This window comes from Alosa alosa, chromosome 9 (assembly GCF_017589495.1).
Source record: "Alosa alosa isolate M-15738 ecotype Scorff River chromosome 9, AALO_Geno_1.1, whole genome shotgun sequence".
Classification (NCBI taxonomy): domain Eukaryota; kingdom Metazoa; phylum Chordata; class Actinopteri; order Clupeiformes; family Clupeidae; genus Alosa; species Alosa alosa.
The window spans coordinates 29,191,664-29,207,006 of NC_063197.1; the positions used below are offsets into that span (position 1 = coordinate 29,191,664).

The following is a 15,343-nucleotide window of genomic DNA, read 5'->3' on the forward strand; positions in this document are numbered from 1 at the left end:
TCCACTCCTGGGGAGAGGGGTGCTGAGCGACCGCAGGCCATGCGCACACAGTGAACACACAGGCCCCCCGTGGTCCTGCTCTAATTCAACCTGCCGGGGGTAGCAGAGCTTAGCTGAAAGCTGTCTCTGTGGCATTGGGGTGGATGATGTTTGTTTGTCACTGTTTGGGGAAGAGTAAGGATCGCACAGGCAGGCCTGTGTCGGAGAGAGGTGGTCAACAAGATCACCATATGGGCTTAAACCGTAGCAAGAACGCGTTATCGTTAAGGATCCAACACGCAGTGTCACAGACGGAACTTCACTGACCACTCGCTGACCACTTCGGTGCCAGCGTCCTCCTTTCACCCAGGTTTGTGTTCCAGCACAGAAAATCAGCATGTCATTGTAAAGCCTTTGAGGTTTAGTAGGGGCAGAATTCTGCTTTGCGGTGGAGTTCTGACAGATCCTGGTGGAGGTTCTGAGGTTTGTCTTGGTAGAGGCTGACCCTCCTGCAACCGTGTGTTCGGATTTCAAGCCAGAGAGGCGAGAGGCTGTCAAGAAAGATGCCACTGGACCACCAGCGGGCCCCTCCCCAGCATGACCCTGCGGCAGTGATGGGAAAGACCACAGTGTTCGCCTGTCCAGGGCGTCCGAGAGGAAGGCTGAGGAGAGGCAGGAAGAACGAGGACGGGGGATTTGAAGAAAGAGAGTTTAAGAGGAAAACACTCAAGCTGTTAAGAGTATGGAGCAACAGGGCCCAGGCTTCAGAGTGAGTTAGTACTTTCTGCCGAAGAGGAGGAAGCAGCAGCAGTAGCAGCAGCAGCAGCAGCAGCAGCAGCAGGAGAATACGGAGAGGAAGAGGAAGTAGAAGAAGAGGAAGCAGCCAGGCAGGAAGGAGTCTGCAGAGAGCCAAAGTGGATTTGAGGATTTTGGAAGAGGCGGCAAGAGAGAGAGAGAGCAGAGCGGAGTCGGAGAGGGCCGTACCGTCCTCTTTGGTTCTGATCCGAGCGGCCGGGCTCTCCGGGCCGGGCCCCACATCCGTGTGGGCCCTCACCCACACCTGGTACTCGGTCCACTTCTCCAGGACGTCCAGCACGTGGCTGGAGGCGTCGGCGGGAATGTCGGGCACCTCGTGGCGCTGCGTGTCCTCCCCGGACGTCGCCTGGTAGGCCAGCGAGTAGCGCACGATGTTGCCGTGGCGCAGGGCGGCCGGCGGCGCCGTCCAACTCACCTGGATGCTGGTTGAGGTGAGGCTGACCAGGTGCACCTCCTGAGGAGGAGCTGACGGCGCTGAGGGTGGATGAGAGGAGGGGAGGATGGATGAGGGAGGGAGGGAGGAGGTCAGGCGGGATGGGAAACACTGGAGGGGTATGGGGGTTTGGCCAACATGCACTCTGGACTGGGAGGAATACACACAGAAGCGGTCTCACCTCGAGACCAATAATTAAGCGTGATTTAAGCCTAAAGTGCTTTGCGAGAGGCTCCCCTGGTGAGAGCTAGAGCGAGGACAAATATCAGATTGAATAATGGCTGGAAGAGTGAAATGGAGTTTTCAACACCAACCCGCCCACGCTGCTTATGTGAGGGAGGATTGGAGGGAAAAAAAATATGAGATAGTGATAAAGTTGAGCGTGGAGCCATTTATCCAGCTTGAGTATGTAAGGTAGGTCGTGACCTCTACAGTATATTCCACTGTAATCCCTGCTGATAAGAGGTGCTGGTGGTGGTGTTTTGTGTGTGTGTGTGTGTGTGTGTATGTATGTGTGTAAGAGAGAGTGGAGGAATGAAATTAAATGTTTGTTTCGCAGATACGGGAAAGCACAGAGCACAGCAGGAAGTGCCAACATGGCCATGCTCTTGGTATCGGCTCAGGCAAATTAATTGAAAGAAAGAAATAGATATTTGAGGTGTGTTTTCATCTCAGTCCAGAGGGAAAACATAAAATACACAGAAAACAGACTTCTAAAACAATGTTGGTGACCCTTTTGTTACATAGCCCATGCGGAAATGCTACTATACAGTATTATACAAATAACAATACTACTACTATACCAAGTCCAGCTGATATACTGAACATCATTATCTACAAGTACTTTGACACTTACATGACTCCACTGTTAGCAGTTTATGTGTGCTGTAAGTCTTTGTCCCTGCAATGCTATTTTCAACAGTATAACTCCAGGGTAACCAGGGCTATGTAATTTGAAGTGCAAGCAACAATTTTCATAAAAATAAAACTGTAACACAAAATGATCAGGCGTGTAAACTAGAGGGTGAGGGAGAGGAGGTGACTGACATCATGTGGGGTGATGAGGGGAGCATCCGTCACACACACCTGTGATTTTCATGATCAGAGCAGAAAGAGGCAACTTTTCCCATCTCGTCTGAAAGACTCTGTCCTGATTATCTGCCTTCACAAATAAAGAGGCAATAACCAGATTTATATTTATATATTTTTTAAACCCAGATGGAACAGGAGAGAAAAAAACTGACTAGCTGACAAGCTTTTCTACGGGGCTTTTCTTCAAGATGTCAGAATGGGGAATGATCATCGGGAGCGGAGCTTTAAGCGCGGAGCAGATTGGCACTGATACGTTTGAAACGGTGGAAAATGGAGAGAGAAAGTAATGAGACGGGGCGGAGAGACGGATACTAAAGAGGGAGAAGGATAACGGCAGAGAAAGGCAAAGAGAGAAGAGGGGGAAAGAAAGAAAGAAAGAAAGAAAGAAAGATAGAACAAATGTGTGGAGGATGGGAATAAAAGATTTGTTTTAGTTTTATAAAAGCAGATAAAGGAGGGAAAACATTAAAGGAAGATAAGAGATAAAGAGACAAAGAACGACAAAAAAGAAGTTGAAGGGTGAGATTAAATCAAACAGTAGAGGTTGGAGGGAAAGAGAGAGAGAGAGATGAAGAGAGAGAGAGAGAGAGAGAGAGAGAGGAGGACTAGGGAGACAGATAAATACAAGAGAGGGGTCGTGTGTGAAGGAGAGAAACATGAAGGGCAAAGGGAGAGAAAAATAAAAAGGGGAGAAAGGCACACACACCCAGAGAGAGGAGGGAGGGAGAGAGGGAGGGAGAGAGGAGGGAGAGAGACAGAGGAGGGAGGGAGGGAGAGAGGGAGAGGAGGGAGGGAAAGAGAGAGAGGAGGGAAAGAGAGAGAGGAGGGAGGGAAAGAGAGAGAGGAGGGAGGGAAAGAGAGAAGGAAAAAGAGAGAGAGAGAAAGTCACTGGACTCTATGACAGCCCGGCGTCTCTCTCCTGAGACTCACAGACTGTCAGTCGCCCAGCAGATAAGGAAGCCAGCGGATTTTAGGGGCCACTGTTCCTATGGGAACCGGGCCCTCAGTAGCAAACCAAGCCCTTTCATGGCTGACAACTATAACAAATAGCTTTGAATAAGCCAGGCTTTCTTTTGGGAGATATCATAAATATTTCAGGTTGAACTCTATATCTGCCGGTAAACGACAGAGGCTTTGGGCAGGGGCTGTGGGAGAGGGGAGGAGAAGGGAGGAGAAGAGAAGAGAGAGATTAAGGCGGGCGGCCATTTACGTCAAGCCGCCCTGCCAAATTTGGAAACCCCAGGAGAAATAACGTAGGATCATTACAGAGACCATGGACAGGCAGCAGTCTTGTCAGACGGCTCTGAATCACGACCAGGGTTTAAGTGTCTGGAGTGGTCGTTTCAGCCACAAGGTTGTCGCTCTTGCTCCTCGTTTGGGCTCTTTTTTTCCCACTGCTTTGATCTTGAAAATCACAAGCCTCTGAGACCCACGCAATACATCATGGGGAAAGTAAAGTACACAGAAATTTCAAAAAATGAACTACACTTAAAAGGGATGTTGACCCAAACCTACCATTTTCTGGGTGTTGGAAACGTTTCCTTTTAATTCTTCGATGGGAAATAGCAAGTCTGACAAAATTGCAAGCCCGCCGTCCCAGAACAATCAGGTCTTCCCATCGGGATACAAACAACTATCTGTCTGATGGGCTTCAGAAATGATCCCATATGTGAAATAGAAAACTTTATTTGCCCCTTTTTCCATTACTATTTGGACTAACTATGAGCACTATGAAGGACCTGGTGGTTACTAGCTATGAGGGTGCTAGCCGGGTTGTGTTTGATGCCTTGAAGACACTGAGACGGGGTTCTCTCGTTACGGGAAGAGGATGATTTAAAGCCAGCGGAGCTCAGTGCTGCATGTGGTACTTACTTGACTGAGCCGTGCGAGCCTCTATGGGCTGTGTGTAGACACCCAGGCCCATCTCGGAGCGGGCAGCCAGGGAGAACTTGTACAGAGTGTCTGGCTTCAGGCCCTCCACTGCATACGAACCAGCAGGGTCAAAGACCACATGTTGCTGGGGAAAAAAAAACACAAAGATAAATACCAATGGAATGTCCTGCTGACATGTCCGCACACAGACAAGTGAGTGAAAAAATACAACTGCATAACTAGTTATTGTTAATAAATATTAAAAATGCACACATTCTGAAAAACCAACATGCTCTAGATTTCGGTCTGTAATGTTATCTGACATTTGACACAAATTTAACCCTTAAAGGTGTACCGTCACACTAGTGTGATGGGAATGTTGGAAAATGAACATTCTAAAGAATATCTCAGTTCATTGAATTCAACATAGAATTTTAGAACCTTCAATTGTTGCGGAACAGAATCTTATGTTAGAATGTTCAAAAACCTACAAGGGTTAATTGAATACAGTTGAATACACTGGGCAGTTACACTGCATCATACTCGTTGTGCTCCAGTACCTTGTTTCCTGAGTCGGCCTCCCAGTAGGTGAGCTCGTACTTGATGATCTGGTCCTGGACAGGCCAGAGCCAGGTGAGCATGATGCGTGTGTCCAGCTCTGCCTCCGCCTCGAAGCCTGCAGGCTGGGCTGGCACTATGGAGCCAGAAGGAAACACACTCAGACACAGCTGGAACTCTTCTATTATGTTTACCATTCTCAGATAGCATAAATTGTTACAAAGCGTCCTGAATATCAATTGCCAATTAGCGATTTATACCAAATGCAGACTGATGATGGCATGAAAATATGCAAAACATAACGCAGGTAATTTATAAACAATAATTCATACCAATTCATGAATTATTTAGATATATTATTTACATTTGATATACATTAAGATGAATGAATGTTAATTCAGTAATTAGAAAGCAAAAATAGCACTAAATGCTACAGCTGTATCCAGCCCACCCCACTGACTCTGTGTGTGTGTGTGTGTGTGTGTGCGCGTTGGGCCTCACCTCCTTGCTGGGTCTTGACCTGCAGGACGTCCGAGGGCGGCCCGTCTCCGACGGACGTGAATCCGAGCACGCGCAGGCTGTAGGTGATGTCGGGCGTGAGGCCCGAGATGGTGGTCAGCTCCGAGTAGTCGGTGTTGTGCTTCTGCCAGGTGCTGAGCGGCGACTGCAGGTCCTCGGTGTAGTAGACGCGGTAGCCGCGGATCTGGCCGTTGGGTTCCTCCGGAGGCTTCCACTGCACCAGCATGGTGCTGGAGCTGAGCATGCGCGCCTGCACGTGCAGCGGCGGCGAGGACGGCGCCTGCTCGCTCGTGCGCGTGTCCACGGGACCGCTGGGCGGCCCGCGCCCGATGTTGTTCACCGCCATCACGCGGAACTCGTACTCCGAGTAGGGGCTCAGGCCGCCGATGCTGTAGCGCGTCGACGCCACGCCGTCCACCTCCTGGAAGTTGTTCTCCGACTGCTTGGGCCGGTACTGGATGACGTAGTAGGACACGGGCTCCGGGTTGCCCGAGTCCCACGTCAGGGTCACACTGGTGGCGGTGGTTTCCGTAACGAGCAGCGTCATCGGGGATTTGGGCAGGGCTGCGGCACACGAGGGCGAAACCGTGGAGGCAGGGACAGGGGAAAAAGAGAAGAAGACACATTGTCAACGCAGGCAATTTCATTTCTCATCTATTTTTCTGAATGCCTGATTTGCGGGGAGGTTGAAAGGCTTTCTCTGTACAAACTCAATAACTCGATAAAGTCAGAGAGAAAAAGAAAGGGGGGTGGGGGCGCGTAGAGTCGTTTCTTTCTCCTACAGTCCATCACTATTCCAGAGGCTGCTTCTCTCTTCCTGCGACTCACCTGTCACTTGTGGGTACTGACAGGCCATGTTCATTATCTCTCAAAGCAAAATGTCTCTCTCCCTGCATGACATAAAGGCAGCTTAAGAGCGCGGCTCCATACGAGCCTACGTGGAAGTATTTATAACGATGAGGAACAACTCCATGCTGGGGGAATTCATTTCTCCAACATCCGTCCCCACTGTGCACCTTTATGTCAGACACTGGATCACTGGCCAAGTATAATAACCACCTTTATTTATATATTTATTTATTTTTAAATGTGTTCCGCAATTGAGTTGGGCTGTTTCAATTAGAATTTCTTTTTGCTTGTTTCTCATTCATCAAATTGGCTGGGCAAGATAAGGAGACTCGGAGGAAGAAGACATTGTGAGGCCCTTCAAAGGGACTAATTTATTTTAGGGTTAGGGGCTTCACTACATTATCCTGCGACTCTGAGGAATCGTTTTGGACTACTGATGCAATAAAGAGGACGGCTGTCCTGTACCCCATTGCCTGGACTTTGCCTGCTGTTTACTCACGCTGCACCACAAACATGATGCACGGCAGGATAGGACCGCAGGTGACCTGTCGGAATAAACGTGCCGTATTGCTTTATCAGTACCATCTGTGATTAAATCTGTCCTTTAGCTGCCATTGCCTACGCATTCACTGCTCTTTCCTATGACATGACTCAATTCAAGAACAGAAACATAATGTACACTATGTAGTCACTATACCATGTTATATAACACACCTGCATTCTGTTCTCACCATAAAATGCTATGATGTACGCATAGCCTTTCTCCTCACTATGAAATGTTACCCCCCTACATACACACTGTGCAGTCACCAGTGGTTTGGTGTCTTGACAAGTCCATGTTTGGACAAGTGGAGGGTCATGTAATGTTTCAGGGTTCACGACATACACATCCACTCCAAGAGCAATCTGACAGCCTGGCTCCAATGTTATAACGTCGCTAACATATTCTGATCCAGAGCGACTCCTAGCCTAAGGGTGGAGAGAAGGACCAAATGCCTGAGAGACCCCAAAGACTCGCTGCGGAATGGAGAGGCATGCTTGGCGCAGGAGGCAAACGCAGATACATTCTTTTCTAATGCAGTTCTTGAACTGTAAACAATGCCATTACCATCACTTTGCCTGGCAGTAATGGACTTGCGCTCACAGGTTTTTCCATTTCCAGAGGCGAATGGAAAGTGCGAGTATTGTAATAAAATCGCAGTTGAAAATGACTCTAAATGACTTTTGTGTTGTGTGCACTCGGCCTGCTGCCGACAGACTTCAATTGGGCGCCGCCAGGGTAACGCACAACTGCACGGGGGTAGGAAAAACACAAGATGGAAAAGCTGACAAACTGACACGAGGGGGCACGCCACAGGAACCAGGGATTTCCTGTCACCATATGGAGATAACTGTATGACATATGGTATGTTAAAAATGTGGTGCATCACAGAATCCCAAAATGAAGGCTGTGCTGCAATTTGTCTAAAAACAAAATTCCAAGATTAGACTTGCAAAAACCCACAAATGCAGAAAAAATGTGGGTCTTCTCTGAAAGGTTCAGTCAGTGGGTGAGGCACTACCATCTGTCTCCCCGCAGACGAACATCACAGCAATGCACTTACAATACACTTACAATGCACTTACCAGGAAGCCGATGTATCTCTACTCCACACAAATCCTATCCCTAATACATCTGATTAAAATTCTCTCCTCATCCTGTCATGATCTAACTCCCATCAACAAACAACTACGCTCCAGTGAATGAATTCTTAATAAAAGATAACTGTGACTGATAAGCATTCAGACGTGGGTTATTCACTGAGTCTCCGTGAGGAACAAACAATCCCTCCGAGAGCATTGGCAGTTTATTTCTCTTCATATTTCATGGCCCATTCAACCCTGCTGTGTGAGAAGAAAAGGGGGAAGTCTGAGGGGATCTTCTCCAGCGTCCCAGACATTAGCTTGTGATAAACAATCCGGGAAATTAATTCTTCGACAGTCTCCTTTTTTGAAAAAAACTATTTTCATTGACTCAGTAACCATGAGGGGCCTCTAGCAGTGAAGTGAAGGTTTTCCTCTTTTTTATTTTTGGATGGGGTGCAATGGTGGTGGTGGTGGTGGTGGTGGGGCGTTCAAAGAGGAGATTTCCCTCCAGAAAAGGCACTTTGTCATCATCCTCGTCCCGCACACTTAAGCATCATGAAGAAGCCGGGGCTACAAGTCAGATTTCAACTTTGATGAAACATTGATGAGGTAATTACATGCATTGTCTGGCAAGGGTGTGCGGGAATACCCAGCCTCGTTCATTATTAATGAGGCAGACAGCCTTTAACTATTACAATCTCTCATTGACGATAAGTACACAAACTTCAGACATCTGGCTTGATCAGCAAGAAAAATGAATGGTAAGGACCAAAGATACCACGCAGACAATTTGAATAACCTGAAAAAGGATCACACACACAAAAGTAACATTAATCGGAAAGTACAGTTGACCCTGGAAACATTGGTTATTTTGTGACTCACCTTTGACGGTGATCTGTGCGGTGGTCTCGATGATGCCAAGTGAGGACATGGCGACGCAGGTGTAGTTGGCTGACTGGCGGATGTTGGTGAGCTCCAGCACGTTGCGCCCGACGGGCATGTCGTCCTCCTTGGTCAGCTCCACCCCGTCCGTCACCCACTTGACGAAGGGCATCGGGGCGCCCACCGCCACACAGGTGAGGTTGACGCTGCCGCCGGGCATCACCTCGTGGTTGTTGGGGGGAATGGAGAAGCGAGGCGGAACGCGTCGCACTGCAGGACGAGAGGACAGACGCTCGAGAAGAGCCAAACGCAGGACACACACACAGCCTAATCTGAGAACCTGAGTCTGATTGGACTGATCAGATGGACCTGGCTTTGCCTGTGCCACACCACATTTGCACAACAGGAGACTAAACGGAAAATCCACTAGAGCAGAAGGGAAGTACAGTAAACAACGACTTGCCGTGTAAACACCTTGCTACTTTACTGGGGCTTATGGCTATGGGTACTGTATGTCTCATGTCTGTCATTCATTCATCTCATGTCTGTCATTCATTCATCTCATGTCTGTCATTCATTCATCTCATGTCTGTCATTCATTCATCTCATGTCTGTCATTCATTCAAAGGATGAATCGACATACATCACCACCCAATTAACTTCCAATTCTAGGATTGACATGAAACCTTTCGGCATTAGAAATGGTAATGTCAAGCCTACTCCGTCCAATTCTGTGAAATATATCACTGAAAAGCAGGGACAGTTTGAAGCCTACAGCTTGAATAAAGTATTCTGCTATATACAGGTGGCTGAAGTAGAGGTGCTCGGTGCCAAGCCAGACCCTCCTCTGGGGTAAATCTTCTTCCTTGGCCTCCCTGAGCAGAATAAACGGCAGAGGACCCTTTTCTCATCATCGTACCTCTCCATCAGAATTCCGCCAAAGTGCAACCGACTCCCTACATTACATCTGTATTAAAGCAATGGCACGTGCCGTGCATTAAAAATACATACTGGAGCCGGCTGGCGAAGCTAAGGAGCTTGTGCCTCATCCAGGGGTGGCCACGAAATGTGAGTCACAAAGTATAATTTCAACTTAGAGCCCAAGCTTCTGGACATGCTCGTCATTAAACTTTCCGTCAGGGGCTTACATTCTCCTCTGAGAGCTTTCTCTTTTAGCTCAGGCGCTTTCTGGGCAGTCTTCTCTTAAGGTGCCTCTTAATGGAAAGACGGCTAGGACATTATGCTTAGCTGGAAAAACCTAGTACAAGATACATGATTTTATGGCATATCTGGGATTTGACAGGGCTGAGCGTGCTAAATGGAATTTGCTTATTGGCTGCGCGCATGATTTCTGCCAACTTTAGAGTCTTTGCTGAGAGGATCTGTAGTTATTGCAATGGTAAGAGGCAATTTAATGAGGATTTAAGTTGGAGAGGCTCCTGAAACCTTTTTCACTTACTTGCCACCTCAGCTTTGGTCAGATGTATGGCATAGGTTTAATTATTGAACATCCCTGCAAAGGCAAGACCATTTACATTTATTATGCCTTCAGAAATCGACCCGCAGACAGACATTTGCCATGTGGTATATTCACAAAGAGAAAGGACTCAATAAAACCAGGGAGGAGGTTTTGGCTGGCTGCAAGACTACGTGCCATGGGCTGGGAGTCTGTGCACAGACAAGAGGGTCATTGTCTTGGAGGAGGATAAACACTAGGCACAGATATGCAGATTACACAGGGTTCCCAGAGACAGCCTGCACATGGGAGGTGATGAGGGGATGTTGGCCAGGAGAGGGAGGAAAGTGGGCGTGAACACTGGCTTATTCCTACACCGCAAGAAAAATCCTAGTCAACAACCAAATGAGTGTTTTTATATAATCGGATACACGGCTGGAAAATTGTACTTCTAGACTGCATTTTGTGGCTGGTTTTGACGGATGAGAGTTGTTGCTGTTGTGGTGTGTGCACGGCAAAACAAAAAAAAAGAAGAAACCAGGCCTCACATTTCATTTCCCTGTCGATCTTCAAACACACACATGCAGGCGGGCTGCACAGCTTGCATTTTAACCACTGCTAAATGACTCCCTTGCAGATGCTGCTGAGATGCTTCATCACTAGTAAGCAGCAGGCTGATACCATCGCAAGAGAGAGAGAATTGGAGAGAGAGAGAGAGAGGAAGAATCAAAGAGGAAGAGAAAGAGAGAGAAAGAAGGAGAGAGTACTATAACAAGTCATTTATCAAGTCTTTGAGCTGAAAATGCAAGGGCTTCAGTTGAATACAGAAAATGAATTTAGAGGGAGCTGTAGACCTTTAGGTGTGTCTGAAGATAAACTCCAACAAAACAGCATTTAGATTCCATCTTTAAAAAAAGCTGGCTCTATCAGTTGATTTCCAAATTACCTGTGTTTTCAACCTTAGCATATCAACTAGATACAGAATCAGGGAAGGCTATAAACATTCTTCCTAGGGGCCAAGCTAGCCAGCAGTTACACTGATGCTATATTACCAAAGTGGATTTGGGAACAGGCAGGAGACCAATAGGATTGCTATGATTACATTTTTTTGTTGGGGAGAACAAATATCTCAGTGTTTATGTGACTTGAATGCAGCAAGGGGCTGGGGTGCTGCCAAACCCTCCTTCCTAGCACAACTCTGTCCTCTGGAGGCAACTGACACCCAGGTATATTAGATAACGGACAGGCAGGAGACACCATGGGGACTTTATCCAAAATAAATCCCCATTTGCATTCATGGAGGAGGGAGGTGGGGGAGAGAAAAATAGGATGTAAAATATCGCTAGACTGGAATATTTAGCCCGGCTTTGACATTATGTTGGGAGCTTCATTTCCTTGTAATGTCTCCATTAATCTACTGAATTTTGCAATCCTCGCAAATTCTTGTTTTTTTCCCCCTTCTTCCCAGGAGTTTATTCATGAGCTATTGCACAGTTTATTACTTTGGTGACCTTGACTTATTATATTTTAAAAAGGCCTGGACATGCACAATACAGTATACACAGCATTTTTTGTGCTTTTGGCATTGCTTTTAGAGCCATGCTGACACGTTTGTGTAGTGTGTGTGTGTGTGTGTGTGTGTGTGTGTGTGTGTGTGTGTGTGTGTGTGTGTGTGTGTGTGTGTGTGCATGCTGGATGGCTTAGGCGTGTTTTTGTTTGATCGGTGCAGGTGTGCTCTTGTGAGTGTTTGTTTGTGTTTGCAAATGATGGCGCCCGCTTTCAGCCCACTGTCAGAGATTTTGACTCAAGCCAACTAAACGCTGAGATAGATTTATTGTTCTTTTCAAAGAAAGGCCAATGGTTGGCTGACTCTGGGTTAGCATCAAGGAGCCAGAGGAAACGAGCAAACATGTTAGATCGGAGAACCAGATAGCTGCCGGAACGGATCCAAACCAGATCTGACCCAAAGCTGGCGTCAGTATTGTTTTGTGGAACTGTGCCAAATTATGGCAAGACCCGGTGCCGATCTGCCCAGGAACCGTGCCAAATTAGGGCAATAACCAGTGCAGATCCACCCAGGAACCGTGCAAAACCAGGCACAGAACCCGGTTGGACCTGACCCGGAACGGTACCATATTATGGCTAGAACCGGCGCCAATGTGCCCAGGAACTGTGCCAAATCAGGCCCAGAGCGCGGCTGGATCTGTTTCCACAGTGGCGCTATCTGGAGAGAGCCTGCAGGATGTTTATTTATTTTTATTCAAACGTGCTGGACAGCGTAGGAGGAATCAGCAGAAGACAGAGTTAGTCACTCTATACATAAAAACGTATGATGAATGTTACCGATGAACATGGAAGATGGGTACAACATGATGAAAACATTTCTCTTTCCTTTTTTTTCCCCTGTGTGGGGTTGTGTGTCGTCTTGGGAATAAGAGTGGACGACAGCACTGGAAGGGAGAGGCTTACTTTACTAGATGCAGCTGCCCAGTGAGAGCGAGACCTCGCTGGGCTGTGGACAAACTGAGCCCCCAGCAGTGGTGAGTGCCACTGTTCATTTTCATAAAAATCACTGTTCTCACAAGAGGCCTTTTTGTTTTGTTTTGTTTAGTTTAAAGATGGTTATTAGAAGCACACATGAAACTGACAGTTAGAAAAGGCAAGGCATACACACACTTCTGACTCTCTGGCATGCCAGAAGGAACGAGCTAAGGGGGGCAAAAGGGGAAGATCTGAGGTAATGGGGTACCGATAAGAAGTTACTAGGGGACCGGGGAGAGTCTGTGGTGAAGGGAAGGAGGGGGAGGCAGCTGAGCACATAACATATATCCTCAAGCAAGTCATGCATCGGTACAAGTAGCGCAGGCATCAGTGCACAAGCAATATCAGCCATGATCACAGGGGCATGCCAGTGCCAACATGAACCCACCCCCCTCCCAACCCCTCCTAACCCCCTTCAGAAAATGACTTACATAGGGGAGGAAATAGCCCGAGGAATCCAATTTTTATCCTTGTGCTGCCAATATAAATACTACTAAACAGTCTGCTATGATGTTGATCTGAGCGAGCTAAGGCGATTTCTGCTAGAATTACACTAAGAGCAAACACTGATTTATTGAGAACAAAAACCTAATAATAAACACTATCAGGGATAAAAAGCTAACCCCTAAGTCATTAAGAGGCAGCAGTGTTTCCCAAATGCTATTAAAAAAAAAATCTAAATGATGGGCTCCTGTGAATGCTACGCCTAACTGGCTTTCACAGCGCTCTATGAGAAAGCCTACTCTAGAAGAGAGAAAGAAAAAAAATGACTCAGAGGAGGGTTCTGCTGCTGCCAGTGATTCCTTTCCCCCCGCAAAACCCCGTCCTCATTAAATCCCGTCTCTGACAGCCTGGAGACCAATAAACAACAAACCAACACAACAAGAAACAATGGGACCAAAACCCTCTCCCTGGGATGAGCAGCAACATGGTAGGCTTGTTTTATGAGCAGTTCATGGAATTGTGACACAGATGCCACTCTTTCAAATACGAAAAAAGAGTGTCCATTAACACAAACAGAGTGTGTGTGTGTGTGTGTGTGTGGGGGCGGTGTTGACAAACAGAGCGATATACAGCGCACTGCAGGGTATCCCATATGCATGCTATGAAGGAATACGAGACATGCTACCGCGTGGAGATGTGCAGCAATAAAAATGTGATGTGACACACTCAATCTGACTTTCACTAGCCTTCCATCACTCAAAGTGTCAACCACGTAGCCTATCTGTCAGAATCTCACAAAAACACTGAATCAGATTTAAAGTATTATATTAACTGGGTTGCAATGGCATGCTTTCTGTACGGTAACTACTCTACCTTAACTAGGGTAAAAAAAAAAAAAAACACAACTGTCGGGGAAAAAGAATACATCCAAGCAGCTTAGCCCACTGGGCATGGCTACACACGGAAGAGGACAAAGACAGGATTTACATTTGCTGCACATTTCACACTCCAGCACTCTTCTGTGGGAGAACAAACGTTTCAAGAGCAATAGATATTTGACTGAGAATGCAAACTGGTTGCTAGATGGATGCGACAATTACCTACATATATAGACAAGTGACTGACTTCAGACAATTTAATTACTGTTCAATTACTGTTTGCTTCGTACAGGACAGGGAAAAGACTACTGCTAGCTTTCCAGCCCTCTCTCCTCAACAGAAGAGGGTTTCCCAAGCCAAGGTATTTAAGGCTATGCAACTAGAAGCCTTAAAGCTAGAAAAGCTTTAAGCTAGAAACGGATTATAAAAATTCACACAAGGGCCTTTCCGACAAAAAAATCTTCTAAAAAACATAACATCTTCTCAGCTGACTTCTCATCCTGCTATTGTTCTACACGTCGAATCTGGAGCCAGCTTTGAATACTGGAGTCCAAAATAAACAATCAAAGCTGCTTTAGCCAGATTAAATACTCGAAAACTCAGAAGGCTTTACGCTGTTAACCAGGATAACACAACATCCCCCTCCTAAATAGGCTAAGCAAATGAGGGTGGGGAGAAGCACTTATTGAAATTTGAACTTGGGTGTAAACAGGCCTGATCCCCTAAGCCAAGGCAGCATTCCTATATTTGGTCTTTGACCTTAGGAAATATGCCCTGAATTTACATAAAAGCATATTGCTGATCCACTGTTCAACATCAAGGCTGTGGAGTGATAGACGACTCTTTCGCCATAGAAAAGCTTGTAATATCATCAAAACAATGGATGTCTGAAGTGGTTGAGTGTCATAATCCTTGATGGTCTGCAAAAAGGCTTAATGTACAAAAAAAATAAAAAAATAAGTCAAAACACGTCACACCATATGTGGGGCTTTCCTGACTCTAGGGGGTTTCTAATGGACTCCTAACCAGGGACCCTAAACCTCTATTGGGGCTATCGGGGCAGCACCAGACAATGAGGGTGACGGAACACGTGGGTACAACGTCGGAAGCAGACACACACATACCGCACATCAGGACACTCATGCAGAACCGCATTCAGATGCTGTTGGATGCAATGAGAGGAGGTGGGATGGGATGGGATGGGGTGGGGTGGGGTGTTAGGGTTAGTGTAGGACGCAAGCAGCATCACCAGAGGGAAGGAAAGGGGAGGAGGGGAGGGGGGAGGAGAGGAGAGGAGAGGGGGTGCGATTTTTGGAATACTCAGGGGGAGTCAGTGCCCCTGGGTTTCGTAAAAGGAGAGGGGAGGAGAGCAGGGAGAGGAAGAGGAGAGAGGGAGAG

General features: G+C 47.0%; 1 protein-coding gene across 26 annotated transcripts in view; it reads right to left on the minus strand.

Annotated features, from left to right (window-relative positions):
* Positions 1–15,343, minus strand: part of ptprfa (protein tyrosine phosphatase receptor type Fa) — a 226,507-nt gene that overhangs the window by 78,264 nt on the left and 132,900 nt on the right. For 16 of the 26 annotated variants that reach the window (XM_048252134.1, XM_048252131.1, XM_048252130.1 and 13 more), the window contains 5 exons: positions 8,627–8,896; positions 5,252–5,833; positions 4,753–4,886; positions 4,193–4,337; positions 964–1,269 (listed from right to left, as the gene is read on the minus strand). In XM_048252134.1, the coding sequence (XP_048108091.1) occupies positions 964–1,269; positions 4,193–4,337; positions 4,753–4,886; positions 5,252–5,833; positions 8,627–8,896 (1,437 nt within the window). The remainder of the gene's footprint in view (positions 1–963; positions 1,270–4,192; positions 4,338–4,752; positions 4,887–5,251; positions 5,834–8,626; positions 8,897–15,343) is intronic. The other 10 variants (XM_048252143.1, XM_048252149.1, XM_048252142.1 and 7 more) reach the window with 1 other exon arrangement.